Source organism: Staurois parvus, unplaced genomic scaffold (genome assembly GCF_062004578.1).
Source record: "Staurois parvus isolate SC_StPar_1 unplaced genomic scaffold, SC_StPar_1.0 ptg000757l, whole genome shotgun sequence".
NCBI lineage: Eukaryota > Metazoa > Chordata > Amphibia > Anura > Ranidae > Staurois > Staurois parvus.
The window spans coordinates 849,904-874,622 of NW_028318553.1; the positions used below are offsets into that span (position 1 = coordinate 849,904).

Below are 24,719 nucleotides of genomic sequence, written 5' to 3' on the forward strand. Positions count from 1 at the left end.
TAAATATAAGAAATTAGGTTTGGGGTATTACTTGAACGCAGCAAAAAACCTGATCCCTAAGTATTGGAAGAAAAAAGAAATACCGAAAGAGGAAGAGTGGATAGAGAGAGTAAACTGGACTAAGGAGAGGGAGAAGACATATTATATTCAGGAAGATAAGATGGAATTATATCTCGCGAAATGGGAAAAATGGGAAAACTTTGTAACAAGTATGAGAAAGTGATAAGTAGAACGTCATAGAGAAACAACTGGGAAGGTTATGCTTGCTTTAGATACAAGACAAGGAATTGCAGAGTGGAGGGGGGGGAGGGGCTAAGGTTTTAAGAGGGGGGTAAAGGAAGAAATAAGAAATAATTGTATATTTATGATGTTTGAGATGTAATTGTCTATTCTTATTTTTCTATTGTTATTTCTGTGAAAATGATTAATAAATATTTAAATAATAAAAAAGACCTCCAAACTTGGTGTGGCCTTCAGATTAGCACAACAACAGTGTGTAGAGAGCTTCCTTTTAGTTTAGCCACGTCCCTCGTTGTCGTCCCCACCCCTGACATCCCCTATATAGATGGCCACCTCTGTTTGCCAATCATGTCTGAAGAAGAAGCTCTGCTTTGAAACGCGTTACCGCCCACTTACGTCATCACGTTCCTACGCTGACGTCACATCCACCCCGGTGCCATTTGTATTCCACTCTGGTTCTCTGTTGGCCAATCAGGTCTGAAGAAAAAGCTCCACTTTGAAACGCGTTACCGCCCACCTACGTCATCACGTTCCTACACTGACGTCACATCCACCCTGGTGCCATTTGTAATCCACTCTGGTTCTCTGTTGGCCAATCAGGTCTGAAGTAGCTCCACTTTGAAACATGTTACCACACACCTACATCATCATGTTCCTACGCTGACGTCACATCCACCCCGGTGCCATTTGCGTTCCACTCTGGTTCTCTGTTGGCCAATCAGGTCTGAAGAAGAAGCTCCGCTTTGAAACACGTTACCGCTATGAGCAGGACAACTCCACCAGGTTGCAGAACTGCTTTTTAAGGCTCCATTCACACCTCTGCAGCTTGCTTTTTGTCTATTTTCCAGTGTTTTTCGCAATTTGTTTTGCGTTTTTCTACACAGGTTTTTGACACGTTTTTGAGGCGTTTTTATCACCCTTTTTTTTTGTTAAAGTGGAATTTTTTTTGTTGCTGGGCAGAATAAAAATGCAAAACGCAAAATGCAACAAAAATGCGTTTCAGCAGCTTCTCCATTGAACTCTTTTGTAACAAAAATGCAGCTTTTTGCCTTTTAAAAAGTCCCTGACCCCTTCCAGAAACGCAGCAACTCAAAAAAGCATAGATGTGAACGTGTTCCATAGGAAACCATGTTAAATGGACTTTAGTGTGTTTCTGCAAAAAGCACTAAAAAACACATCGGTGTGAATGGAGCCTAAAGGAACATATGTATCTCAATCCCTGCCCCGGATGACGTCTGTTATGATGAAACGCGTTGGTGCAGAGCCTTCCATACAATTTACCGGAAGTCTAGAATCCTTATGCCGTTTGGTGACTACCCACCATGCAAGAAAAACTGGATATTTGCTCGCACATGATTGGACGGTTGAAATCAGCACCGCTTCACCTCATTTACTAAGGGAAGTGCATTTTTAGCTTAGTTTAACCTCTTCAGCTCCCGGATCCTGCAAACGCACCTGAAACTTTATCGTGAATCTTGAAAAAGATTAGAATGTTTTGTGTTTTCTTCTTTAATAGAGATATGAATTCTTATGTCTTCTTCCTTGAAGGGATGTCAAGCCCAACCGACAGCCAGGCACCTTCAGATGAATGTTCACCAGACCGTGCACAATCCTGCTCAGCGGGTAATTACTTGTGAAAAGACCTGGCACCTTTCACATGACACATTCCCCCAAGTTCGGGAAGAGGCCATTTCATCACAGCATTCCGAGCTTTGCAGATGCTCCTTGTTCTATGAAAAATCCACAATCTTTGAAGAATATATACAGTCCGGTTCAGGAGGAAAGAAAACTAGGGATTTGCTAAACAGAATAAGGGTAGAATAATTTACATTTGCAGTTGAGGGGTGGTAAAAATAGGGGATTGAGTTGTGTTTTTACCACCCAATCACTCTCATTTAAAATGGGGGGGTGTACACATGCTGCAGCTGAGCTGCTTGGCATTACGGCAGAAACGATTTTCCCCGCCAACTGCATGGGGCTTGTGCCACAACCACGTGCATGTGGTTGCAGTGTGGTAGTGCAGGATTTTAGGGGTTAAAACAGGCAGTGACATAGCACCCCCCTACCACCTGTCATATGCGTCTGAAAAGTGTTGCGCCGAGCTAAAAAAGCGCAGATCTCCGCATAGGCACTCAGAAATCAACTGTTTTCTATGCATCCTGTTTACACTAAGTCTATGGTCACACCTAAGCGTTTTCCGCAGCGTTTTCCAGAAACACACAGCAGTCCATTTAACATGATTTCCCAGGGGCGGACTGACAACTCATGGGGCCCCCGGGCAATAGGGGATCATGGGGCCCCTGTGTCCTTGCCCAAACTCAAAAAAGCCTATAAAAAAGATACCAGGGGCATTTCATGGAGCCCCCTACTGACCCCGGGCCCTCGGGCAGTGCCCGAGTGCTCGAATGGTCAGTCTGCCCCTGTGATTTCCTATGGGACACAATCACATCTCCGCGTTTTCACCCAGTTAGTTTTTTGGAAAGGGCCAGGGACTTTTTTGTATCACAAAACATTGCATTTTTGGTTCTATAGACCAATGGGAACGCTGCAGAAAAGCATGTATTGTGTTTTTGCTGCGTTTGTGCCACGTTTTTGATGCATTTTGAATTTTAAATCTGCATAGCAACAAAAAACTGTAAAAAATTAGAAAAAAAAGGAAAAAAACATTAAAAACGCGTCAAAAACGTAAGTGCAAAAACGCAATGCAGAAATATCTCAAACACAACCTGCTTAGGTGTGAACCTAACCTTAGGATTAGTTCCGCTGTAAACGCACCTTCGGGTGAGCCGTGGTGTCTGTAATACGTTTGCATTTTTTCACAGCTACACTATATTGTCAAAAGTATTGGTCCCCCCCTCTAAATCATTGGATTCAGGTGTTCCAATCACCTCCATGGTCACAGGTGTATACAATCATCCCCTAGGCATGCAGACTGCTTCTACAAACATTGGTGAAAGAATGGGTCGCTCTCAGGAGCTCAGTGACTCCAAGCGTGGTCCCGTGATAGGTTGTCACCTGTGCAATAAGTCCATCCGTGACATTTCCTGGCTACTAAATATTCCACGCTCAACTGTTAGTGGGATTATAACAAAGTGGAAGCAACTGGGAACAACAGCAACTCAGCCACCAAGTGGTAGGCCAAGTACAGACAGAGTGGGGTCAGTGCATGCTGAAGCGCACAGTGCGCGGAAGTCACCAACTGTCTGCAGAGTCAATAGCTAAAGACCTCCAAACTTCATGTGGCCTTCAGATTAGCACAACAACAGTATGTAGAGAACTTCATGGAATGGGTTTACATGGCTGAGCAGCTGCATTCAAGCCTTACATCACCAAGTGCAATGCAATGGTGTAAAGCATGCCGCCACTGGACTTTAGAGCAGTGGAGACGTGTTCTCTAGAGTGACTAATCATGCTTCTCTGTCTGGCAATCCAATGGACGTGCCTGAGTTTGGCGGTTGCCAGGAGAACGGTACTTGTCTGACTGCATTGTGCCAAGTGTAAAGTTTGGTGGAGGGGGATTATGGGGTGGTGTTATTTTTTAGGGGTTGGGCTTGGCCCCCTAGTTCCAGTGAAGGTAACTCTTAAGGTGTCAGCATACCAAGACATTTTGGACAATTTCATGCTCCCAACTTTGTGGGAAGGGTTTGGGGATGGCCCCTTCATGTTCCAACATGACTGCACACCAGTGCACAAAGCAAGGTCCATAAAGACATGGAGGAGCAAGTTTGGGGTGGAGGAACTTGACTGGCCTGCACAGAGTCCTGACCTCAACCCTATAGAACACCTTTGGGATGAATTAGAGCAGAGACTGTGAGCCAGGCCTCCTCCCCCGACATCAGTGCCTGACCTCACAAATGTGCTTCTGGAAGAATGGTCCAACCTTCCCATAGACACCCTCCTAAACCTTGTGGACGGCCTTCCCAGAAGAGTTGAAGCTGTTATAGCTGCAAAGGGCGAGCCAACCCAATATTGAACCCTACGGACTAAGACTGGGATGCCATTAAAGTTCATGTGCGTGTAAAGGCCGGAGGCCCCATACTTATGGCAATATAGTGTATGTTTAAGCTGAGGTGCATAGAAATTAATAAAATGTCACACTGACAAAGGAAAGCATGCTCTGCGCTTTAAAAGTATAAGGCAACGCCATCCAGAACTGACACTTGCCAAATGTGGCATTATGCCTCACAGGAAGCGAAAACCTGCCCTCAGGCTAGGTTCACATCTATGCGGGCGGTGCTGCTATGGATCTGCACGAAAATCCGTGCAGCCGCACCACCTGCACAGAGAAATGTGGACCCGCAGGCGGGTGCCATTATTTCTAATGGCACGCCGCCCGCACTGAAAAACTCAACCATACTTGGAACCAAGGTTCCCGTGCGGGCTGTATTTTCAGAAGAAGTGCAGGGACTTCTTCCCTGTGTGTCACGGGCACAAGAGTCCATTCAAATTTATTTATTATTATTTCAGGTACTTATATAGCGCCATCAATTTACACAGCACTTTACATATATATTGTACATTCACATCAGTCCCTAACCCTCAAGGGGTGTACAATCTAAGGTCCCTAACTCACATTCATACATACACATACTAGGGCCAATTTAGGCAGGAGCCAATTAACCTACCAGCATGTCTTTGGAGTGTGGGAGGAAACCAGAGAAAACCCATGCAGGCACAGGGAGAACATGCAAACTCCAGGCAGGTGGTGCCATGGTTGGGATTCGAACCAACGACCCTAGTACTGCCAGACGGAAGTGCTAACCATTGACTGCTGCCCAAACGCCAAATGAATGGGCTCTCGTGCCCATGCAAAACACGGCTGCATATATGTGAACTGGGGCTAAAGGTCCATCCACACCTCTGAATTGCAGTTATACACATAGCATGGCATTAAATCTGAAAGGTACTCCAACGCACTAAAGGGCAGTTCACACCACATGCAGTCCAGTGCGTTTTATTCTGCATCAAAAACACATGGATAGTAGGTTATATGGTTTCCAATGGCACAGTTCACACCAGTTTGGTCAGTTCCAGTGTGTTCCAGTTCCAGAAAAAAAAGTAGAACATGCTGCATTTTTCTGCACTGAACTGTACTGGAATGCATTAAAACGCATCAAAAATACACAAAATGCATCAAAAATGTGTATGCAGAAAGGCTTCCGGAACAATCCAGACTGAATGTCTATGGTGTGAACCATCTGTAAGCCAACGCATCTGTTATGTAGCACACCGCAGAATACCGCAGAATACCATGTTAGGAAAACAGGGTCGTGAGCGAATTTAGGCATGTTAGGGCATGGGCAATGGGCTACCTTAACACAAGCAAGCTTTGGAGATGCTCCTCCTTCAATGGAAAATCCAAAATCTTAAAAGCCAATTTATATTCTGGTTCAGGAAGAACAAAGAAGGGGGAATTTTATAATAACGCCCCGCACACTATCACCTCCCCAACGCTCTGCTCCTTCAGCCCTTCTACCACTGAGGAGGTCTCTAAGGTCTTCACTGAAGCCCGCCTCACCACCTGCCCCCTGGACCCTATCCCATCACAGCTCCTCCAGTCACCCCCCCCCCTCCTCCATCATTCTCTCCCTCACCCACATCTTCAATCTCTCCCTCTCCACTGGCACTTTCCCCTCCCCTCTAAAGCACGCACACATCACCCCTATACTCAAAAAATCCTCCCTGGACCCCACCAACCTGAACAACCTTAGACCCATCTCCCTGCTACCATTCACCTCCAAGCTCCTTGAGCGCCTGGCCTACAATCGCCTAAGCTCCCACCTCACTGACAATAACATCCTCGATCCACTACGGTCTGGCTTCCGTCCCCTACACTCCACCGAAACCGCCCTACTTAAAATCACTAATGACCTGCTAACCGCCAAAGCTAATGGCCATTACTCAGTCCTCCTGCTCCTTGACCTCTCTGCAGCCTTCGACACAGCTGACCACCCCCTCCTCCTTACTAAACTGCACTCCCTTGGCATCAGAGACTCCGCTCTCTCCTGGCTCTCCTCCTATCTATCCCAACGCTCCTTCAGTGTCACCTATAACACTGCCACCTCCCCCTCTCTCCCCCTCTCTTTCGGAGTCCCCCAAGGCTCTGTCCTTCTCCATCTACACCTTCTCCCTTGGCAAACTAATACACTCCCATGGCTTCAATTACCACCTCTATGCCGACGACACCCAAATTTACCTCTCCACCCCCCACCTCACCCCCTCACTCTTCACCCGCATCGCCCACCTCCTGAACGACATATCAGACTGGATGTCGCTCTACTTCCTCAAATTAAACCTGTCCAAAACCGCGCTCCTGGTCTTCCTCCCAGCCCGCGCCCCCTGCCATCCTCTCCATCACTACTAACAACGCCACCATCACTCCCACCCTACATGCCAAAGTCCTGGGTGTCACCCTGGACTCAAACCTTTCCTTCCAGCCTCACGTCCAATTACTATCAAGGTCATGCAGGCTCCACCTCCGCAACATCTCCAAGATACATTCCTCACCCCAGACACTACTAAACAACTCGTACACTCCCCCATCATCTCACGCCTGGACTACTGCAACTCCCTTCTCACCGGCCTACCCAAACAAACGCTATCCCCACTCCAGTCTATCCTGAACTCAGCGGCTAGACTCATCCACCTCACCAACCGCTCCACATCCGCCACCCCCCTCTGCCAATCCCTTCACTAGCTCCCGATTGCCCAACGCATCAAATTCAAACTGCTAACTCTGACCTACAAAGCCATTCACAACGCCGCCCCAAACTACCTAACTGACCTGATACCCAAATACCACCCTACCCGTGCCCTTCGCTCCTCACAGGACCTTCTACTCTCTAGCTCCCTGGTCTCCTCCTCCCACGCCCGATTTCAGGACTTCTCCAGGACTTCCCCCATCCTCTGGAACTCCCTACCCAAATCCATCAGACTGTCACCTACCCACCTCACCTTCAGGCGCACCCTGAAAACCCACCTCTTCAGGGAAGCCTACCCCACCCTCATCTAACAACTGACCTCCTCCACTACTCCCACCACTCCATCCCCCACAGCCATTTCCTCCTGTACCACTTTCCCCTCCCTCCTAGATTGTAAGCTGGAAAGAGCAGGGCCCTCGAACCCCTCGTGTATTGTATTGTTACTGTCTTGTCTCATGTACTATCCCCCTTGCTATTGTACAGCGCTGAGCAAACCCTTTGGCGCTATATAAATACTGTATAATAATAATAAAGGGCTCATTCTCATAGATGGCCTCTGGCAGAGAAACTCCCTCTGTGCAAACTTTAAGCGCCAACAGCCGTGGCCAGGAGTGGCCGGCCATATCTGTACCCTGTACAAATCCATTACTGGTGCCGGCGGTTACAGGATCACTAACAGCAAATATTGAAATTCTTGCATAAACCCAATAATCGGGACTGGTTTTCTTTAAATGTTCATTGTAATCACATGAAAAGCAGAAAACCCCTAAAAGGCTGGGCTGGAGCGCAATGCTGCTCATCACAGACATGATGCCAGGCACGTACGGTATACGGTATCTATTTTCATCTATATCCCATGAAAGGGACACATAAACCAATAAGTGCAATCTCCTTCTGTATTGCGCTGCTTCAGTTCCCCGTGTAATCTTGTAATGTGCTTCACACATGGCTGACAGTTTATAAATAAAGTTACGTGATGAAATTTCAGCATGTGCCCAAAGCGAGCCAAACTGGATCAGTGACCGGCCGTACAAGATGTTCTTTCCGCAGCATTAAATCACATTTTGGGAAAAGCGATAGAATATTTACTTACTTCTGTCCATTCTTTGTTGCCGACCCCTTGTATATACAGGACCACCACTGCAAGAGACAAGGAAAATGTCACTGAAAGTCCAGAAATACCTTGAAAACCTAACACAAGTAAAAATGTTAGCCTTTTCTTAGTATTGGATTGAGTGGGGAAGGGTTAAAACCAAACTCTAGGCCAGTGGTTCTCAACCAGCAAGCCATGACCCTCTGCTGGGCCACAGCCACCCTCCTCCCCGGCCTCCAGCCGGCTGCAGATCCTTTAACCTATTACAGTTCCTCTCAACCTCTCACAGTCCCTCCAGGGCCTCCAATAATCCCTCAGCCCACACAGTGTCCCCAAGCCACCTGCAATGCTCCCTAGCTTGCTGCAGAGCTACCAGCCCTTCATAGTGCCCCAACTTCCAAAAGTGCCCCACGTTGGTCCCCAACCTCCATCAGAACACCTCAATCCCTGCAGTTCCCATTAAGTCTCCCACAGTACTCATGAAAACCCCCAACCTCCTTCAGTGACCTTAACTCCCACAGTTGTCCCTAGAAACCTCTTACCCTACAAGGCCACCTCCACCATGTCTGCAGCTGAGTCCCCTAACCAAATCCCTTACAAGGCCACCACCACTGAGTCCCCTAACCCTTTCCAGAACTCCCATCCCCCTACAGTGCTTGCCAAACTCCCTCAGAGCACCTGAGTCCCTGCAGTGCCCTTAAGTTTCCCCCAGTGCCTATTACAAAGCCCCCAACCCCTCCAGAGATCTCAACTCCTACAGTTGCCCCAAGAAACCTCATCTCCTACAAGGCCACCACCACCACCACCAAGTCTGCTGCAGGGTACCCCAGCCCCCACCAGAAACCCCATCCCCCCAAAGTGACACCCAACTCCATCCAGAGCCTTCCTGCATTTTAATACACATGTATATTCCCCCTTTTCTGTTATTTTTTTTTTTTTACCAGGCCCTAGGTAATCTAGGTAATCATTAATACATCACCAAATGCACTTTAATACCTGAATTTGGCTTGGGTATCAGTCTCCTACAGTTACAAAAGAGCAGGAGTGTGAAAGGAAGAAGCAGCACAAGAGCCAATTAGTTAAAGTGTTGACAAGAAACACGTTGATAGAAGGAGAGGGTAGAGTGACAGAGAGATGAGCTCATCACTGTGCTGCTTCTCCAGTCACTGTCCAATCACAGGCTGGTGGGCAAGTACAGGACAATCTGGGCTCAAAAGAGGTTGGTTGAATGATGCTGCCTATAAGGCCGAGGACATCATGTTGCAGAAAAGAAATACTGCTGAGGATAACTCTGGACTAACTGCGCATATTGCAAGAAAAGCTACTTTTTATTTTATCTTTTAGTGGACCATTCATTATTATCTCGTTGTTTTTGGATGGTGTTGTGCTGTAAAATTTTAGTTTTTATTTCTTTCTGCGACTTGGTTGGGTAGATTTCTGTTTAATTCCCTATGGGTATACCTCAACAATGCAATTTATTGAGTCTCTGTTTTAAAGTGTACAAGTGTAAACACAAAGTGCAAACCTTTGGAAGAAAGTGCAAAAAGAGACACTGATGGTTCGGGGGTTTCAGTGGACCCTTTTCGCAAGGTGACAAAGATGGCCCCACCGAGGCCTCAAAACACGCGTAGATGTCTCTTTTTGCACTTTTTGTTTGCACTCTACAATTATGCACTTGTAATGTAATCTCAATAAATGTTACATTTACTGCAAAGGAGACCCAAGGCCTACAATCTGCGTGCCACTGGAATGTGCTCACTTACATTGACAACTGTTTAAATGGAAATCTATTACTTCCAATAGTTCACATAGCGATCAATGACACTGTTAGCACTAACCTGGGTCAGACTTGGAAAATGTGTCCATATCCAGCAAACTCCTGTAAAGAAAGAGATAAAGAACATAATGGTAAGAGGCAGAAAAAAGAGAGAAAGACACAGGAAAGAAGACAAATTGTGTAAGAAAAAGCAGATACCTTCCATGTCCTACCCAGCACTATTCCTTCCCATATGCTTGGATCCTTTCAGTAACAGATATTGAAATTTATATGGGGCTTTATTAAACCCTGGCTTAATAGGAATGCCCTTTATAATCCCAAACTAAGCTAAGAGTACCCAACATTACTCATTATGAAGTCGCTCAAACAGCCCCACTAATCCAACTCATACAACTACGGACTCTTCCACCCAACGTGCCTTTCCTCCTTTATCGAAATCCCTCCTCTCTTACCTCCCCAACCTCTCAACCCAATCTTGGTGCACACATTATCTGTCTGGGAATCTGATACTCTGTGGGTTTTATCTCACCACATCTCCATTTGCTTAGTCTAATCTTTTGTCCTTTGACAAACCCTAGACAACCTCCACCGATTTTCTTGGTGGTTCTTGCAAGTCCTTACTGTGATTTATTCTTCACTTAAAATGCACAAATTAAAACTTATCACAACTTCAGGTATTACATAAACTACCAAATGGGGAATTCATGTGTTATAAACAATTGCCCCACTTCTTCAACTCCATACTTAAGAATACGGACTATGGTATCCGTTTATGAACCAGCAGTAATAGATCGCTGCTCAGTGCTCCGGCATTCTCAGGAGAACACAGTTCTCCTGTGAATGCCGTTTATGAAGCATATGTAGATCAGTTCTCCAAACGAAGGGAGAACGGTCTACAAACGCTGGAAAACGGCTGATTTTACTATAATCTCGCGAGATTACAGTAAAAGATCAGTTTACTAAGCAGAGGTAAATTACCTCTGCTTAGATTTCGGTCCCTCCGATTCTCCAGCTCTGGGCTGGAGAATCTGGAGGGAGAACACAGATCTCCAGAGAAGGGCTGAACATATTCTCTTGGGTGTCATAAACTGAGTATCTCTGCATATGATAAATATGAGTATCTCTGCATATCTAATCATTCAACAAAGAGAATAATGTCCCTGTACTTTTCTTCATTTTAGGTTATTTCAACTCATGAAACCCCAACGTACTATACACTTTGGGATTCGGAAGTCAATAGATCTTTCCCCCCATAGATTTTGACCAGATATGGCTTGCCTTCCATAAGAGTTGTTGAAATGTACAAGCATTGGAGAACTCTTATAAGGTCTTGACCTGCTGGTACTTCACCCCGTCGCACATAAGTATACATCACGTACATAACCTTCCACCTTTTTTTGAGGGAGTCCAGGTGAAGGAACCATGGCACACATATGGTGGATCCACTTTAGGGCAGGACCACCATATGTGTGCTATGGATCCTTCACCTGTGGATCAGAGTGTGTACTACGAATAATACTATCCTAATGATCAACCTACATACAGACCCCTCGGAGACAAACCAAACAGACTATTGTGCATGTATAGAAGTTCCAAATGCTAATCCTTTCTGAAATTAAAAGTCATATACAGAGGACCTCATAACTGAGACTCCAAAACAGCATGCTCAAAGAGGCGCTGGAAACTTTTAGACTTGAAAGTGCAATCAGTTGAAGGAAAACTTCAAACAAGCTCAACACTTTGTTGAGGCGGCTCCCACACATCAAGGCTTCCCACGATGAGCACCCAACAGTAACTCTAACCATAGAAAAACAGAAAGGAGTGTCAGACCAAACTCAAATGAAAGAGTTCAGGATAGTTTTAATTTAAAAAAACAGTTATACAATAACAACCAAAGCCATTCCCCTTCATCGGGGCTACAAGATTAAACCAAAAATGTATGTGCCCTAAAGTTCACTTGAGTGTATTTTTTTACTGAAACTTTTTTTGTAATTCTTTTTAAACATGTGCAAAAACCTCAAAAGCGGCTGAGGCAGTGAAAGGGTTCATGCACATTCAGAATATGCAATACGTTAATGTGCACAGTCTGGGCACAGGTTCACTAAAGGTGAAATGAGAAAAAAAGTAAAAAAAGATATACAGAGAGACAAAAGAGAGAGAAAGAGAAATGGAAGACGGGCGATTGTGTAAGGGAAAAACAGAACTGCTAAACCTTTACCATGCTGTAAACGTACAAGATAATGTATGCATTAACATCCATTCTATGTACTTGTTTGCAGGATGTTCTCACTTCCACCTCGCTGGAAGGCAGCAATGTGACGCGAACATCATACATAGCCGTCAATTAATGTTTGCTGTCCTGGCGTTTACCTGAGGTATAAAAACAGACATTACAGTGCTGGCAAACAGAGATATGAAGAGATCCCAAGAGAGAGAAAGAAAGGAGAGAATTGAGAGCGAAAGAGATATAAAAGATAATGAAACAATTGTGAGTGTATAAGGGGAAGAGAAAAAAGAGCGAGAGAAAGAGAGCGAGAGAGAAGGAAGAGCAAGCCAGAAAGAAGAGAGCGAGAGAAAAGAGAGAGGGTGAGAGAGAGAAGAAAAGAGAATGCGAGAGAGAAGAGAGAGGGTGAGAGAGAGGGTGTGAGAAAGAAGAAAGAGGGTGAGATAGAGAAGAGAGAGAGCGAGAGAGAAGAGAGGGGGTGCGAGAGAGAAGAGAGGGGGTGAGAGAGAGAAGAGAGAGAAGAGAGGGAGTGAGAGAGAGAAAAGAGAGAGCGAGAGAGAAGGGGGAGCAAGCCAGAGAGAAGAGAGAGAGAGAAGAAATAGGGTGCAATAGAGAGAGTGAGAAAGAAGAAAGAGCAAGAGAGAAGAGAGAAGGTGCGAGAGAGAAGAGAGAGAGCGAGAGAGAAGAGAGAGGGTGTGAGAGAGAAGAGAGAGGGTAAGAGAGAAGAGAGAGCGAGAGAGAAGAGAGAGGGTAAGAGAGAGAAGAGAGAGGGTGAGAGAGAGAAAATAGAGAGAGCGAGAGAGAAGAGAGAGGGTGCAATAGAGAAGAGAAAGAGCGAGAGAGAAGAGAGAGCGAGAGAGAAGAGAGCAAGAGAGAAGAGAGAGCGAGAGAGAAGAGAGGGGGTCAGAGAGAAGAGAGAGCGAGAGAGAAGAGAGGGGGTGAGAGAGAAGAAAGAGGGAAGAGACAGAGCGAGAAAGAGGGTGAGAGAGAGAAGAGAGAGAAAGAGGGTGAGAGAGAGGGTGTGGGAGAGAAGAGAGAGTGAGAGAGAAGAGAGAGCAAGTGAAGGAAAAGGTAGAGGGTGCGAGAGAGAAGAGAGAAAGCCAGAGAGAAGAGAAAGCAAGTTAGAGAGAGAGAGAGAGGAGAGCAGAAAGAAAGGGGGGTATACGAGATAATGAGAAAAGTGAGAGAGGGTGAGAGAGAGAGGAGACTGATATGAGAGAGAGAGCGCGAGCAAGCGAGGTAGAAAAGAGAGGGTGCGAGAGAGAAGGGAAAGAGCAAGAGAGAAGAGAGAGCAAGTGAGAGAAAAGGTACAAGAGAGAAGAGAGAGCAAGTGAGAGAGAAGGTACAAGAGAAAAGAGAGAGGGTGCGAGAGAAGTAAGAGCAAGCGAGAAAGAATAGAGAGAGGAGAGCAGAATAAAGGGGAGGAGGGTATAAAAGATAATGAGAAAAGGGTGAGGGGGTGAGAGAGAGAGAGAGAGGAGATTGATATGAGAGAGAGGTGACCAGAGAGGAATGCGCGCAAAACGTGCAGAAAAGTGCCCTCTTGATTGGATCTGCATGTGTGAGCCAAGTCTAAATGAAAAATATATTTGCTGTCAAAAGGCCAATCAACCCAAAAACCTACTTTTTCCATTTTGGTCAGATGAATAACCTACTGACTGCTTTTATAACTCAGATAATCAAGATCTTCCTGCCTTAAGTTGGCCACACACAGCTAAAATTTTGGCCGATTTCTTTGAATCAACTGAAATTCAAGCCAAGGGCAGCCCTGTCAGTTCCACTTGGCTCAACAAAAGTCTATTTAAAGTAGAACTATGGGCAAAACTTTTTTTTCCATTTTAGAGTAATGGAGGGTTATAACCTCTGTCAGATTTTTATTTGCTATCTGTGTCCCATTGTGGAAATTTCCCTTCACTTCCTGTCCCATAGCCAAACAGGAAGTGAGAGGAAATCCCTGCAAATTAATTGTTTTCCTTGGGGACTCCCAGGTCACCAGATGTAGTGTCCCCATTGGATGATTTCCCCTCTTTTCCGGGGACAACCCAAAATTTGGGAGTTTCTTTACTAGTTTTCTCTTACTTTCACTTTCAATTATAATGGTAAATGGGACAAATAGAGAGGGTGACTCTCCTTAATGGGGACACACACAGCAATAAAAACTTGACAGGGGTTCTAATCCTTCTCCACTCTATCCAAAACAATAGAAAAAAAACATTTTGAATTCAGTTATACTTTAAAAATCCACCAGGCCAGGTAGAAAATGATGGCAATTATGGGCCATATAGTGACTGCAGCCTCTCAGGTGCAGAATAGTGACTGCAGCCTATCAGGTGCAGAATAGTGACTGCAGCCTATCAGGTGCAGAATAGTGACTGCAGCCTATCAGGTGCAGAATAGTGACTGCAGCCTATCAGGTGCAGAATAGTGACTGCAGCCTATCAGGTGCAGAATAGTGACTGCAGCCTATCAGGTGCAGAATAGCGACTGCAGCCTATCAGGTGTAGAATAGTGACTGCAGCCTATCAGGTGCAGAATAGTGACTGCGGCCTATAAGGTGCAGAATAGTGATTGCGGTCTATCAGGTGCAGAATAGTGACTGCAGCCTATCAGGTGTAGAATAGTGACTGCAGCCTATCAGGTGCAGAATAGTGACTGCAGCCTATCAGATGCAGAATAGTGACTGCAGCCTATCAGATGCAGAATAGTGACTGCAACCTATCAGATGCAGAATATTGACTGCAGCCTATCAGGTGCAGAATAGTGACTGCAGCCTATCAGATGCAGAATAGTGACTGCAACCTATCAGATGCAGAATAGTGACTGCAGCCTATCAGGTGCAGAATAGTGACTGCAGCCTATCAGATGCAGAATAGTGACTGCAGCCTATCAGGTGTAGAATAGTGACTGCAGCCTATCAGGTGCAGAATAGTGACTGCAGCCTATCAGATGCAGAATAGTGACTGCAGCCTATCAGATGCAGAATAGTGACTGCAACCTATCAGATGCAGAATATTGACTGCAGCCTATCAGGTGCAGAATAGTGACTGCAGCCTATCAGATGCAGAATAGTGACTGCAACCTATCAGATGCAGAATAGTGACTGCAGCCTATCAGGTGCAGAATAGTGACTGCAGCCTATCAGATGCAGAATAGTGACTGCAACCTATCAGATGCAGAATAGTGACTGCAGCCTATCAGGTGCAGAATAGTGACTGCAGCCTATCAGATGCAGAATAGTGACTGCAGTCTATCAGGTGCAGAATAGTGACTGCAGCCTATCAAATGCAGAATAGTGACTGCAGCCTATCAGATGCAGAATAGTGACTGCAGCCTATCAGATGCAGAATAGTGACTGCAGCCTATCAGGTGCAGAATAGTGACTGCAGTCTATCAGATGCAGAATAGTGACTGCGGCCTATCAGATGCAGAATAGTGACTGCAGCCTATCAGGTGCAGAATAGTGACTGCAGCCTATCAGATGCAGAATAGTGACTGCAGCCTATCAGATGCAGAATAGTGACTGCAGCTTATCAGGTGCAGAATAGTGACTGCAGCCTATCAGGTGCAGAATAGTGACTGCAGCCTATCAGGTGCAGAATAGTGACTGCAGCCTATCAGATGCAGAATAGTGACTGCGGTCTATCAGATGCAGAATAGTGACTGCGGTCTATCAGGTGCAGAATAGTGACTGTGGCCTATCAGGTGCAGAATAGTGACTGCGGCCTATCAGGTGCAGAATAGTGACTGCAGCCTATCAGGTGCAGAATAGTGACTGCAGCCTATCAGATGCAGAATAGTGACTGCAGCCTATCAAATGCAGAATAGTGACTGCAGCCTATCAGATGCAGAATAGTGACTGCAACCTATCAGGTGCAGAATAGTGACTGCAGCCTATCAGGTGCAGAATAGTGACTGCAGCCTATCAGGTGCAGAATAGTGACTGCAGCCTATCAGGTGCAGAATAGTGACTGCAGCCTATCAGATGCAGAATAGTGACTGCAGCCTATCAGATGCAGAATAGTGACTGCAGCCTATCAGGTGCAGAATAGTGACTGCAACCTATCAGGTGCAGAATAGTGACTGCAGCCTATCAAATGCAGAATAGTGACTGCAGCCTATCAGGTGCAGAATAGTGACTGCAGCCTATCAGGTGCAGAATAGTGACTGCAGCCTATCAGGTGCAGAATAGTGACTGCAGCCTATCAGGTGCAGAATAGTGACTGCAGCCTATCAGGTGCAGAATAGTGACTGCAACCTATCAGGTGCAGAATAGTGACTGCAGCCTATCAAATGCAGAATAGTGACTGCAGCCTATCAGGTGCAGAATAGTGACTGCAGCCTATCAGGTGCAGAATAGTGACTGCAGCCTATTAGATGCAGAATAGTGACTGCAACCTATCGGATGCGGTCAATGTTTGGGTATTCAGGCAGCTATGGGTGCTGCGGCTGTCTGAATGCAATGACCATCAGTCCAGATTACTCCATTCATGTGTCAGCTGCTGTTCTCCCTCCCATTATGTTCTGTTGATTTTTAGAATACAGGGCACAGTAGCAGAGCACCAGCCTGTGAAACTCTGAGCAGCCCTAACCAATCTCCATTGCTCCATTGATTGCAATGGAGCCAAAACTAAATTTGGCCTAACAGCCTACTCTAAATAGAAAGGTGCTACACACATGGTGGAATCTACTGAATGAAGTCTAACAGGGTATGGCTAAAATTATTTTTGCTGCATTCTCTATAATCTAAAAAAAAAAAAAAATTAAACATGACAAGCGAGAAGAATCCTATCAAGGCCACAGGAAGTGGGCGGAGCTGGGAACTCAATCACCAAGATAAGGAGATATAAAAAGTGTGTGTGATTCAACTCCCCAGCACCCACCAATAGCTGGAATCAGTTTGGCGATGGCTTAAAACTCTAAAGAAAAACCAATATGGTCTTCTTTCCCTTTAAACGTATATCCCGAGCTGTAATACAATTTATTAAAAATCCTCAATTCAGCGCAACAAACTTCCCAGAACTGCAGTTTAATTTGTCATGATGTTAAATGCGGCAGATTTCTCAGTATTCGGGAATGTATTGGTTGCTATTGTCACCCCTTTAATAAAGACACATACACAGGATATGCCGAGAAATCGAATCAATCTCACACCAGTACACATATAGAATATTTATTATCTATGAATAATGCAAGTAAGTTTTATTTCAGCCTTCCAGAAGCTGCACTGTATAGAAATTAATTCATTATTATTTGCCTATGTGTGTAAATGCAGTCATAATGGTACTTGGAAAACGTGTCCACCAGTAGAAATGTTATGTATATATTAAAATGGCTCACGGGACAAAACAGAAAATGTAGCGGCAATTATAATTTAGCATTATGCAAAGAGTTGGTCGTTGGTATTATGTACAGAGTACTGCAACCAGTGCATGGATATAGTAGTAAAACAGAAACCATGGCATATATACAAATTATATACGGTGTACACACAACATATGGGCGACAACAAGCGGCCACCTTTCCTAATTATAAAATTCAAAGGTAAAAACTGAAGGGTACTGCAGGGTTTGGTTCACATCCATGCATGTTGGGAACATGCACAAATTCAAGCGATTTCCTGACACACGCAGAAACACACTTTAGTAGATGCTTTTTGGCACCCCACGCATTTGCAAATGCGCTCATTTTTGGAGCAGCGAAATTTTATAAAGAGGTAGCGGACTTCTTTCTCCATGTTTCTTGCCAGTAGGGCAGCCCATTGAAATTAATGGGCTTCCCTACATCTGATGCACCAGAATATGTGAAAAATGCGTGGAACCGCGTGCATGCTAGGTCACACCGTATTTGTGAGAACCTCGCCTTAAAGAGGTTGCCATAAGTTTATACGTGCATTTAGTGTATTTTGTACATGTTATTTATCTGTAGAAGCCTCCCTTGTGTAGACATCCAAAACCCCTGAGACTGCTGCTGACAAAGTCTTTTTTCTCATTTTATCCAAAGTAATTGAAAAATGTTTGGTTTAAGGTCCACTTTACATTTTATCATGTTTTTGTACATATAGATGGTAATATAAATGTACAAGAAAGGGAGAGAGGGAAAAAGGAGAAAGAAGGAAGGAAGGAAGGAAGGAAGGAAGGGAAGAAGAAGAGCAGAAAGTGGAAAAAGGAAGGAAGGAAGGAAGGAAGGAAGGAAGGAAGGAAGGGAGGGAGGGAGGGAGGGAGGAAGGAAGGAAGGGAGGGAGGGAGGGAGGAAGGAAGGAAGGAAGGAAGGAAGGAAGGAAGGAAGGAAGGAAGGAAGGAAGGAAGGAAAAGAGGAGAGGGAGGAAGAAAGGGAAGGAGGGAGGAAGGAAGACGTGGAGGAAAACAGAGAGAGCGAGGATAATGGTATTAATGAAGGTAAGAAGAAGAGCAGAAAGTGGAAAAAGGAAGGATGGAAGGAAAAGAGGAGAGGGAGGAAGAAAGGGAAGGAGGGAGGAAGGAAGAAGTGGAGGAAAAAAGAGAGAGCGAGGATAATGGTATTAATGAAGGTAAGAAGAAGAGCAGAAAGTGGAAAAAGGAAGAAAGGAAGGAAGGAAGGAAGGGAGGGAGGGAGGGGATAAAGGACTACATGTATACGGAGGAGAAAGGAAAAAAGGAAGAAGAAAGAAAAAAAGAGACAGAGGATGGAAAGAAAGGAGGATAACGAGGAAGAAAGGGAGGAAAAAGAGGAGAGGGAGGAAGAAAGGGAAGGAAGAAGTGAAGAAAAGAAGAGAGAGAGAGAATAATGGTATTAATGAAGGTAAGAAGAAGAGCAGAAAGGGGAAAAAGGAAGGAAGGAAGGGAGAAAAGAAGGAAAAGAGGAGAGGGAGGAAGGAAGGGAAGGAGGGATGAAGGAATAAGTGGAGGAAAGAAGAGAGAGAGAGGATAATGGTATTAACGAAGGCAAGAAGAAGAGCAGAAAGGGGAAAGAGAAAGGAAGGAAAGGAGGGAAGGATGGGATAAAGGACTACATGTATACGGAGGAGAAAGGAAAAAAGGAAGAAGAAAGAAAAAAAGAGACAGAGGATGGAAAGTAGGGAGAATAAGGAGGAAGGAAGGAAGGAAAAAGAGGAGAGGGAGGAAGAAATGGAAGCAGGGAGGAAGGAAGAAGCGAACAAAAAAAAGAGAGACAGAGGATAATGGTATTAATGAAGGTAGGAAGAAGGGGGAAAGGCAGAAAGGGGAAAAAGTAAGGAAGGAAAGAAGAAAGGCTAATAAGAAGTAAGGATGCAGAGGAGAAAGGAAGGGAAGGAAGGAGGGAGGGAGGAAGAAGTGGAGGAAGGAAGAGAGAGAATCAGAATGAAGAAATTAAGGAAGGTAGGAAGAAAAGATGAAAGGATGGATGGAAGGGGGTAAGGGACTATAAGGAGAAGAAAGAAAGGTAGAACTAAACTGAGGAATGAATATAGGATGAAAGGAAGGAAGGATTGATAGGTAGATCACAATAACTTATCCTCTGCTACAATTCTTTGATGAAAGTTTTGCTCTCTTTGCCGATCCCTTTTTTGCTATTCAGGCTTCAATTTAAAGCCCATTCACTGAAAACAGGGCCATAAACAGTAAGATTTACAAATAAATAACATGAGAATGAACAGCCGCGTATCTATAAATATAGATTCTGGGGTAACTTCTGAATTATGTTCCCTTTCTGCCTCCAATAATCCCATTTCCTAGCAGCCATCCTAGATATGTCCTAATGTTTTATTGATGCCGACATACTGAACCATTCCAAGTCATTCTCGCTGTTATTATACCTTCTATAAAGGTTAAATGCAGCTCCGTAACCTGTATCAGGAAACATGGCAATAATAATTACATGTAGCGCTTAATATCCTACATCTATAATCATGGCCAACATAACAGCTTGTTAATTTAATAGAATTGCCTTAATCTCTCAATTATATCTTACCGGATGAATTGGGTTTTAGCTGTGACCTATCTTGCTCATACATTAACAACTTAATGCAGCCGCTATACGGGGAAATACACTCCACTATATGGTTAGATACTTGCAGTACATATATACAGCATATATATACTATATACAGTATACAGTCAAGGCCAAAAAAATTGGTACCCCTGCATTTCTGTCACATAATGCACCATTTCGCCCAGAAAATTGTTGCAATTACAAATGTTTAGACATTCTCATGTTTATTTCTTTTGTTTGTATTGTATGACACAAAAAGTGAAGAAACAAAAAGCCAAATCTGACATATTCCACGCAAAACCCCAAAAATGGACCGGACAAAATGATTGGCACCCTCAATTTGATATTTGGTAGTACACCTCTTGAAAAAAATTATTGAAATTAATGGCTTCCTGTAACCACCAATGAGTTTCTTCCACCTCTATACTGGAATTTTGGAGCACTCTTCTTTCGCCAACTGCTCCAGGTCTCTCAGATTGGAAGGGTTCCTTTTCCCAACTGCTGTTCTGAGATCTCTCCATAGGAGCTCTATGGGATTGAGATCTGAACTCATTGTCCTCTCCAGCGCTTGTCGTAAACCATTTCTGGGGGCTTTTTGTCGTGTGCTTTGGGTCATTGTCCTGCTGTAAGACCCATAACCTCTGAAGGAGACCCAGCTTTCTGACACTGGGCCCTGCATTGCACCCCAGAATTCTTTGATAGTCTTCAGATTTCATAATGCCATGCACACGGTCAAGACATCCAGTGCCTGAAGCAGCAAAGTAACTGCAAAACATCAGTGACCCTCCACCATGTGTGACTGTAGGGACTGTATTCCTTTCATTAAACGCCTTATTTCTTTTTCTGAAAATAGTAGAATGATGGGCTTTACCAAAAAGCTCTAAATTTGTTTCGTCTGTCCACAGCACATTTTCCCAAAAGGATTTTGGCTTCCTCAGGTACGTTTTGGCAAACTCCAATCTGGCTTTATTATGTTTCTGTGTCAGCAGTGGGGTCCTCCTGAGACTCCTACCATAGCGTCCCATTTCATTCAGATGGCGACGTATAGTGCGAGCTGACACAGGTGTACCCTGTGCCTGAAGGTCATGGCGGTATACAACGTAGGGTTGTCCTTTGCATGCATATGTGCTGAATTTAGACCTTGGGGAGCCTAGGGCATTTACAATTTGGGATCCCTCAACATAGAAATGAAATTATAAAAAAAGTGTACGAAAATTAATGATAAACTGCATTTGTTCTAAAAAATATGTCAGATTCTGAAAAAGATACTTGTCAGATTTTTTTTACAATTTTACACAGGTAATTGGAACTGGCAAATCATATATATCACAGTTATGTATCCCACTACAATATTTACAAAAAGACTCTTTGCTGCAGTTAGCATCTGCAAAATCTTTAACTTGCTCATCAAACAGTATTCTCTTGAGGACATTGCTTTCGACAGCCCGAAGGCACAGATCACTTTCTTCCATGGGTCATTCTGGTTCTCAGATAATTCTTATCATTGCCAATTTGCTGAACAACCTTTCTCCCAAGCAGCAGGTGACCATCATGATCAAATATATTCTAAGAGCTACATTAACACCATTAAAGGTATCAACAAGCCCTTCATCATGTAATAAAACTGCCTGTTAAGATGGAGCGAGACATGACTGGAGCTTGCCAAAGGCTGAAAACTGGACATTTTTTTCAACTAACACACTACTAATGTCTCGAGGGAAAGCACTAATACATTTCTTTGCCTTGGTTTTCATTTCTGCAGCAAGTAGGCTACTATTATTTTGAACCTGTCATACACTGATTGCTACCCTGTACTCAGGCAACAGACTGATCTAAAATAACATTGAAAGCTTCACATTTGAATGTTTCTCTGGGAGAAAAAACAGTTTCCTCTGAGACCGATGTTGGGTTTGCATCATACCGCTTGTTTCTTTGTTGACCTGCCAGTAGTGGGTTTGTAGTCTGCATTGCTACAGAAGTTCCTGGCATCCAGTTCCAGACCTTCATACTTATCTTGAAGTGATTCCAGAAACTTTTCCAGAGAATCAATTAGATCCATTCCCTTTTCAGGTCAACTACAACACCTTGGAAAGCTTTACTTAGAATTTTGAACCGTACAACAATTATGTTTCAGATCTTAGCCATCAGAGAGGTTTCAAGACAGTCCACTGAGGGCATTTCAAATAGAGTTGTATCCATCTACAAGGGCTTCAGTAGCATCAGCTCTTGCTGATCAATGAGTATCTGAAAGAGACTTCACAGTTAGTGCTCTTTCCTTCCAAAGACTTCATTAGATTTTCTTTGCCTCTGAAGTCAGATCAGGTGCCTCTGTGGCTTACGTATGTAATTGCAAATGTGTGCTAACTAAACCCCTGTTTTTAACGCATACTGTTAGACAGGTTAATTTGGTTGTTGGCAAGCTGGCTGGCGAGTTGATTTTTGAACCCCTTTTTTATTTTTATTTTATTATTGACATGCGTTGCCCAGTTCACTTATTCCTTGCTTCATAAGCCAGTTATAAACTGGGGCGGGTGCCATGTTTTACTTTGTTGATTTTAAGGTGAGTGGGTGCACTGGGCGCCCTGGGTGCCATTGTGCTACATGCTGGGTGTCCTTTGCACTCCTGTTCCTTTAAGAGGGGCGGGCTCCCTGACGTGCACCTGCCCTTGATCTATCCTTTAAATGCATGTGCCTCTACTATGGGGACTCAAATTTGTAGAGTTAGGGCCACAGAATACCAGGGTGCCATGATGTGGCTCTGTGGCTTGCGTATGTATTTGCAAATGTGTGCTAACTAAACCTCTGTTTTTAACGCATACTGTTAGACAGGTTAATTTGGTTGTTGGAAGCTGGCTGGCGAGTTGATTTTTGAACCCCCTTTTTTTTATTTTTATTTTATTATTGACTGTTCTGTATCCTGACACCCACACACATTTTGTAATTTTTTTTATAATAAAACTAATTTTATAATTATTACATTTTTTTATAAAGGAAATCTGGGGCTGGGGGTGCCCCTCTGGAAAGGGGGCCCGGGGCAATTGTTCCTTTTGCCTCTTTTTAAATCCGGCACTTTGTGTGGTATCACCTATCTTTAAAATAATATGGCCAATGGGTATGTGGGAAATTCAGGTATATCCTTATTAGGACCTGCTTATGAATTGTCCTATGTGTTTTACCTCCAACCCCAATAGAAATGCCTGGTATCAGACATCAAAGCCAAACAAAGAACACTGAGGGCAGAGGCTGAAACTGACAGTATGCTGATTCAACATTAAGGAACCTAGGATAGCGATCTACAGTCAGGTCCATAAATATTGGGACATCGACACAATTCTAACATTTTTGGCTCTATACACCACCACAATGGATTTGAAATGAAACGAACAAGATGTGCTTTAACTGCAGACTGTCAGCTTTAATTTGAGGGTATTTACATCCATATCAGGTGAACGGTGTAGGAATTACAACAGTTTGCATATGTGCCTCCCACTTTTTAAGGGACCAAAAGTAATGGGACAATTGGCTTCTCAGCTGTTCCATGGCCAGGTGTGTGTTATTCCCTCATTATCCCAATTACAATGAGCAGATAAAAGGTCCAGAGTTCATTTCAAGTGTGCTATTTGCATTTGGAATCTGTTGCTGTCAACTCTCAAGATGAGATCCAAAGAGCTGTCACTATCAGTGAAGCAAGCCATCATTAGGCTGAAAAAACAAAACAAACCCATCAGAGAGATAGCAAAAACATTAGGCGTGGCCAAAACAACTGTTTGGAACATTCTTAAAAAGAAGGAACGCTCTGGTGAGCTCAGCAACACCAAAAGACCCGGAAGACCACGGAAAACAACTGTGGTGGATGACCAAAGAATTCTTTCCCTGGTGAAGAAAACACCCTTCACAACAGTTGGCCAGATCAGGAACACTCTCCAGGAGGTAGGTGTATGTGTGTCAAAGTCAACAATCAAGAGAAGACTTCACCAGAGTGAATACAGAGGGTTCACCACAAGATGGAAACCATTGGTGAGCCTCAAAAACAGGAAGACCAGATTAGAGTTTGCCAAACGACATCTAAAAAGCCTTCACAGTTCTGGAACAACATCCTATGGACAGATGAGACCAAGATCAACTCCATGAGCATGGAGAAGGAAAGGAACTGCTCATGATCCTAAGCATACCACCTCATCAGTGAAGCATGGTGGTGGTAGTGTCATGGCGTGGGCATGTATGGCTGCCAATGGAACTGCTTCTCTTGTATTTATTGATGATGTGAAAGCAGCAGGATGAATTCTGAAGTGTTTCGGGCAATATTATCTGCTCATATTCAGCCAAATGCTTCACAACTCATTGGACGCCGCTTCACAGTGCAGATGGACAATGACCCAAAGCATACTGCAAAAGCAACCAAAGAGTTTTTTAAGGGAAAGAAGTGGAATGTTATGCAATGGCCAAGTCAATCACCTGACCTGAATCCGATTGAGCATGCATTTCACTTACTGAAGACAAAACTGAAGGGAAAATGCCCCAAGAACAAGCAGGAATCGAAGACAGTTGCAGTAGAGGCCTGGCAGAGCATCACCAGGGATGAAACCCAGCATCTGGTGATGTCTATGCATTCCAGACTTCAGGCTGTAATTGACTGCAAAGGATTTGCAACCAAGTATTAAAAAGTGAAAGTTTGATTTATGATTATTAGTCTGTCCCATTACTTTTGGTTCCTTAACAAGTGGGAGGCACATATGC

The 24,719-nt window shown here is 44.2% G+C and overlaps 1 protein-coding gene across 1 annotated transcript in view; it reads right to left on the reverse strand.

The window, feature by feature from the left end:
- CPNE9 (copine family member 9) overlaps positions 1-24,719 on the reverse strand; it is a 513,553-nt gene that overhangs the window by 415,347 nt on the left and 73,487 nt on the right. Inside the window, exons 3-4 of the mRNA XM_089654338.1 lie at positions 9,873-9,913; positions 8,035-8,081 (exon numbers count right to left, since the gene is read on the reverse strand). Of these exons, the coding sequence (XP_089510464.1) occupies positions 8,035-8,081; positions 9,873-9,913 (88 nt within the window). The remainder of the gene's footprint in view (positions 1-8,034; positions 8,082-9,872; positions 9,914-24,719) is intronic.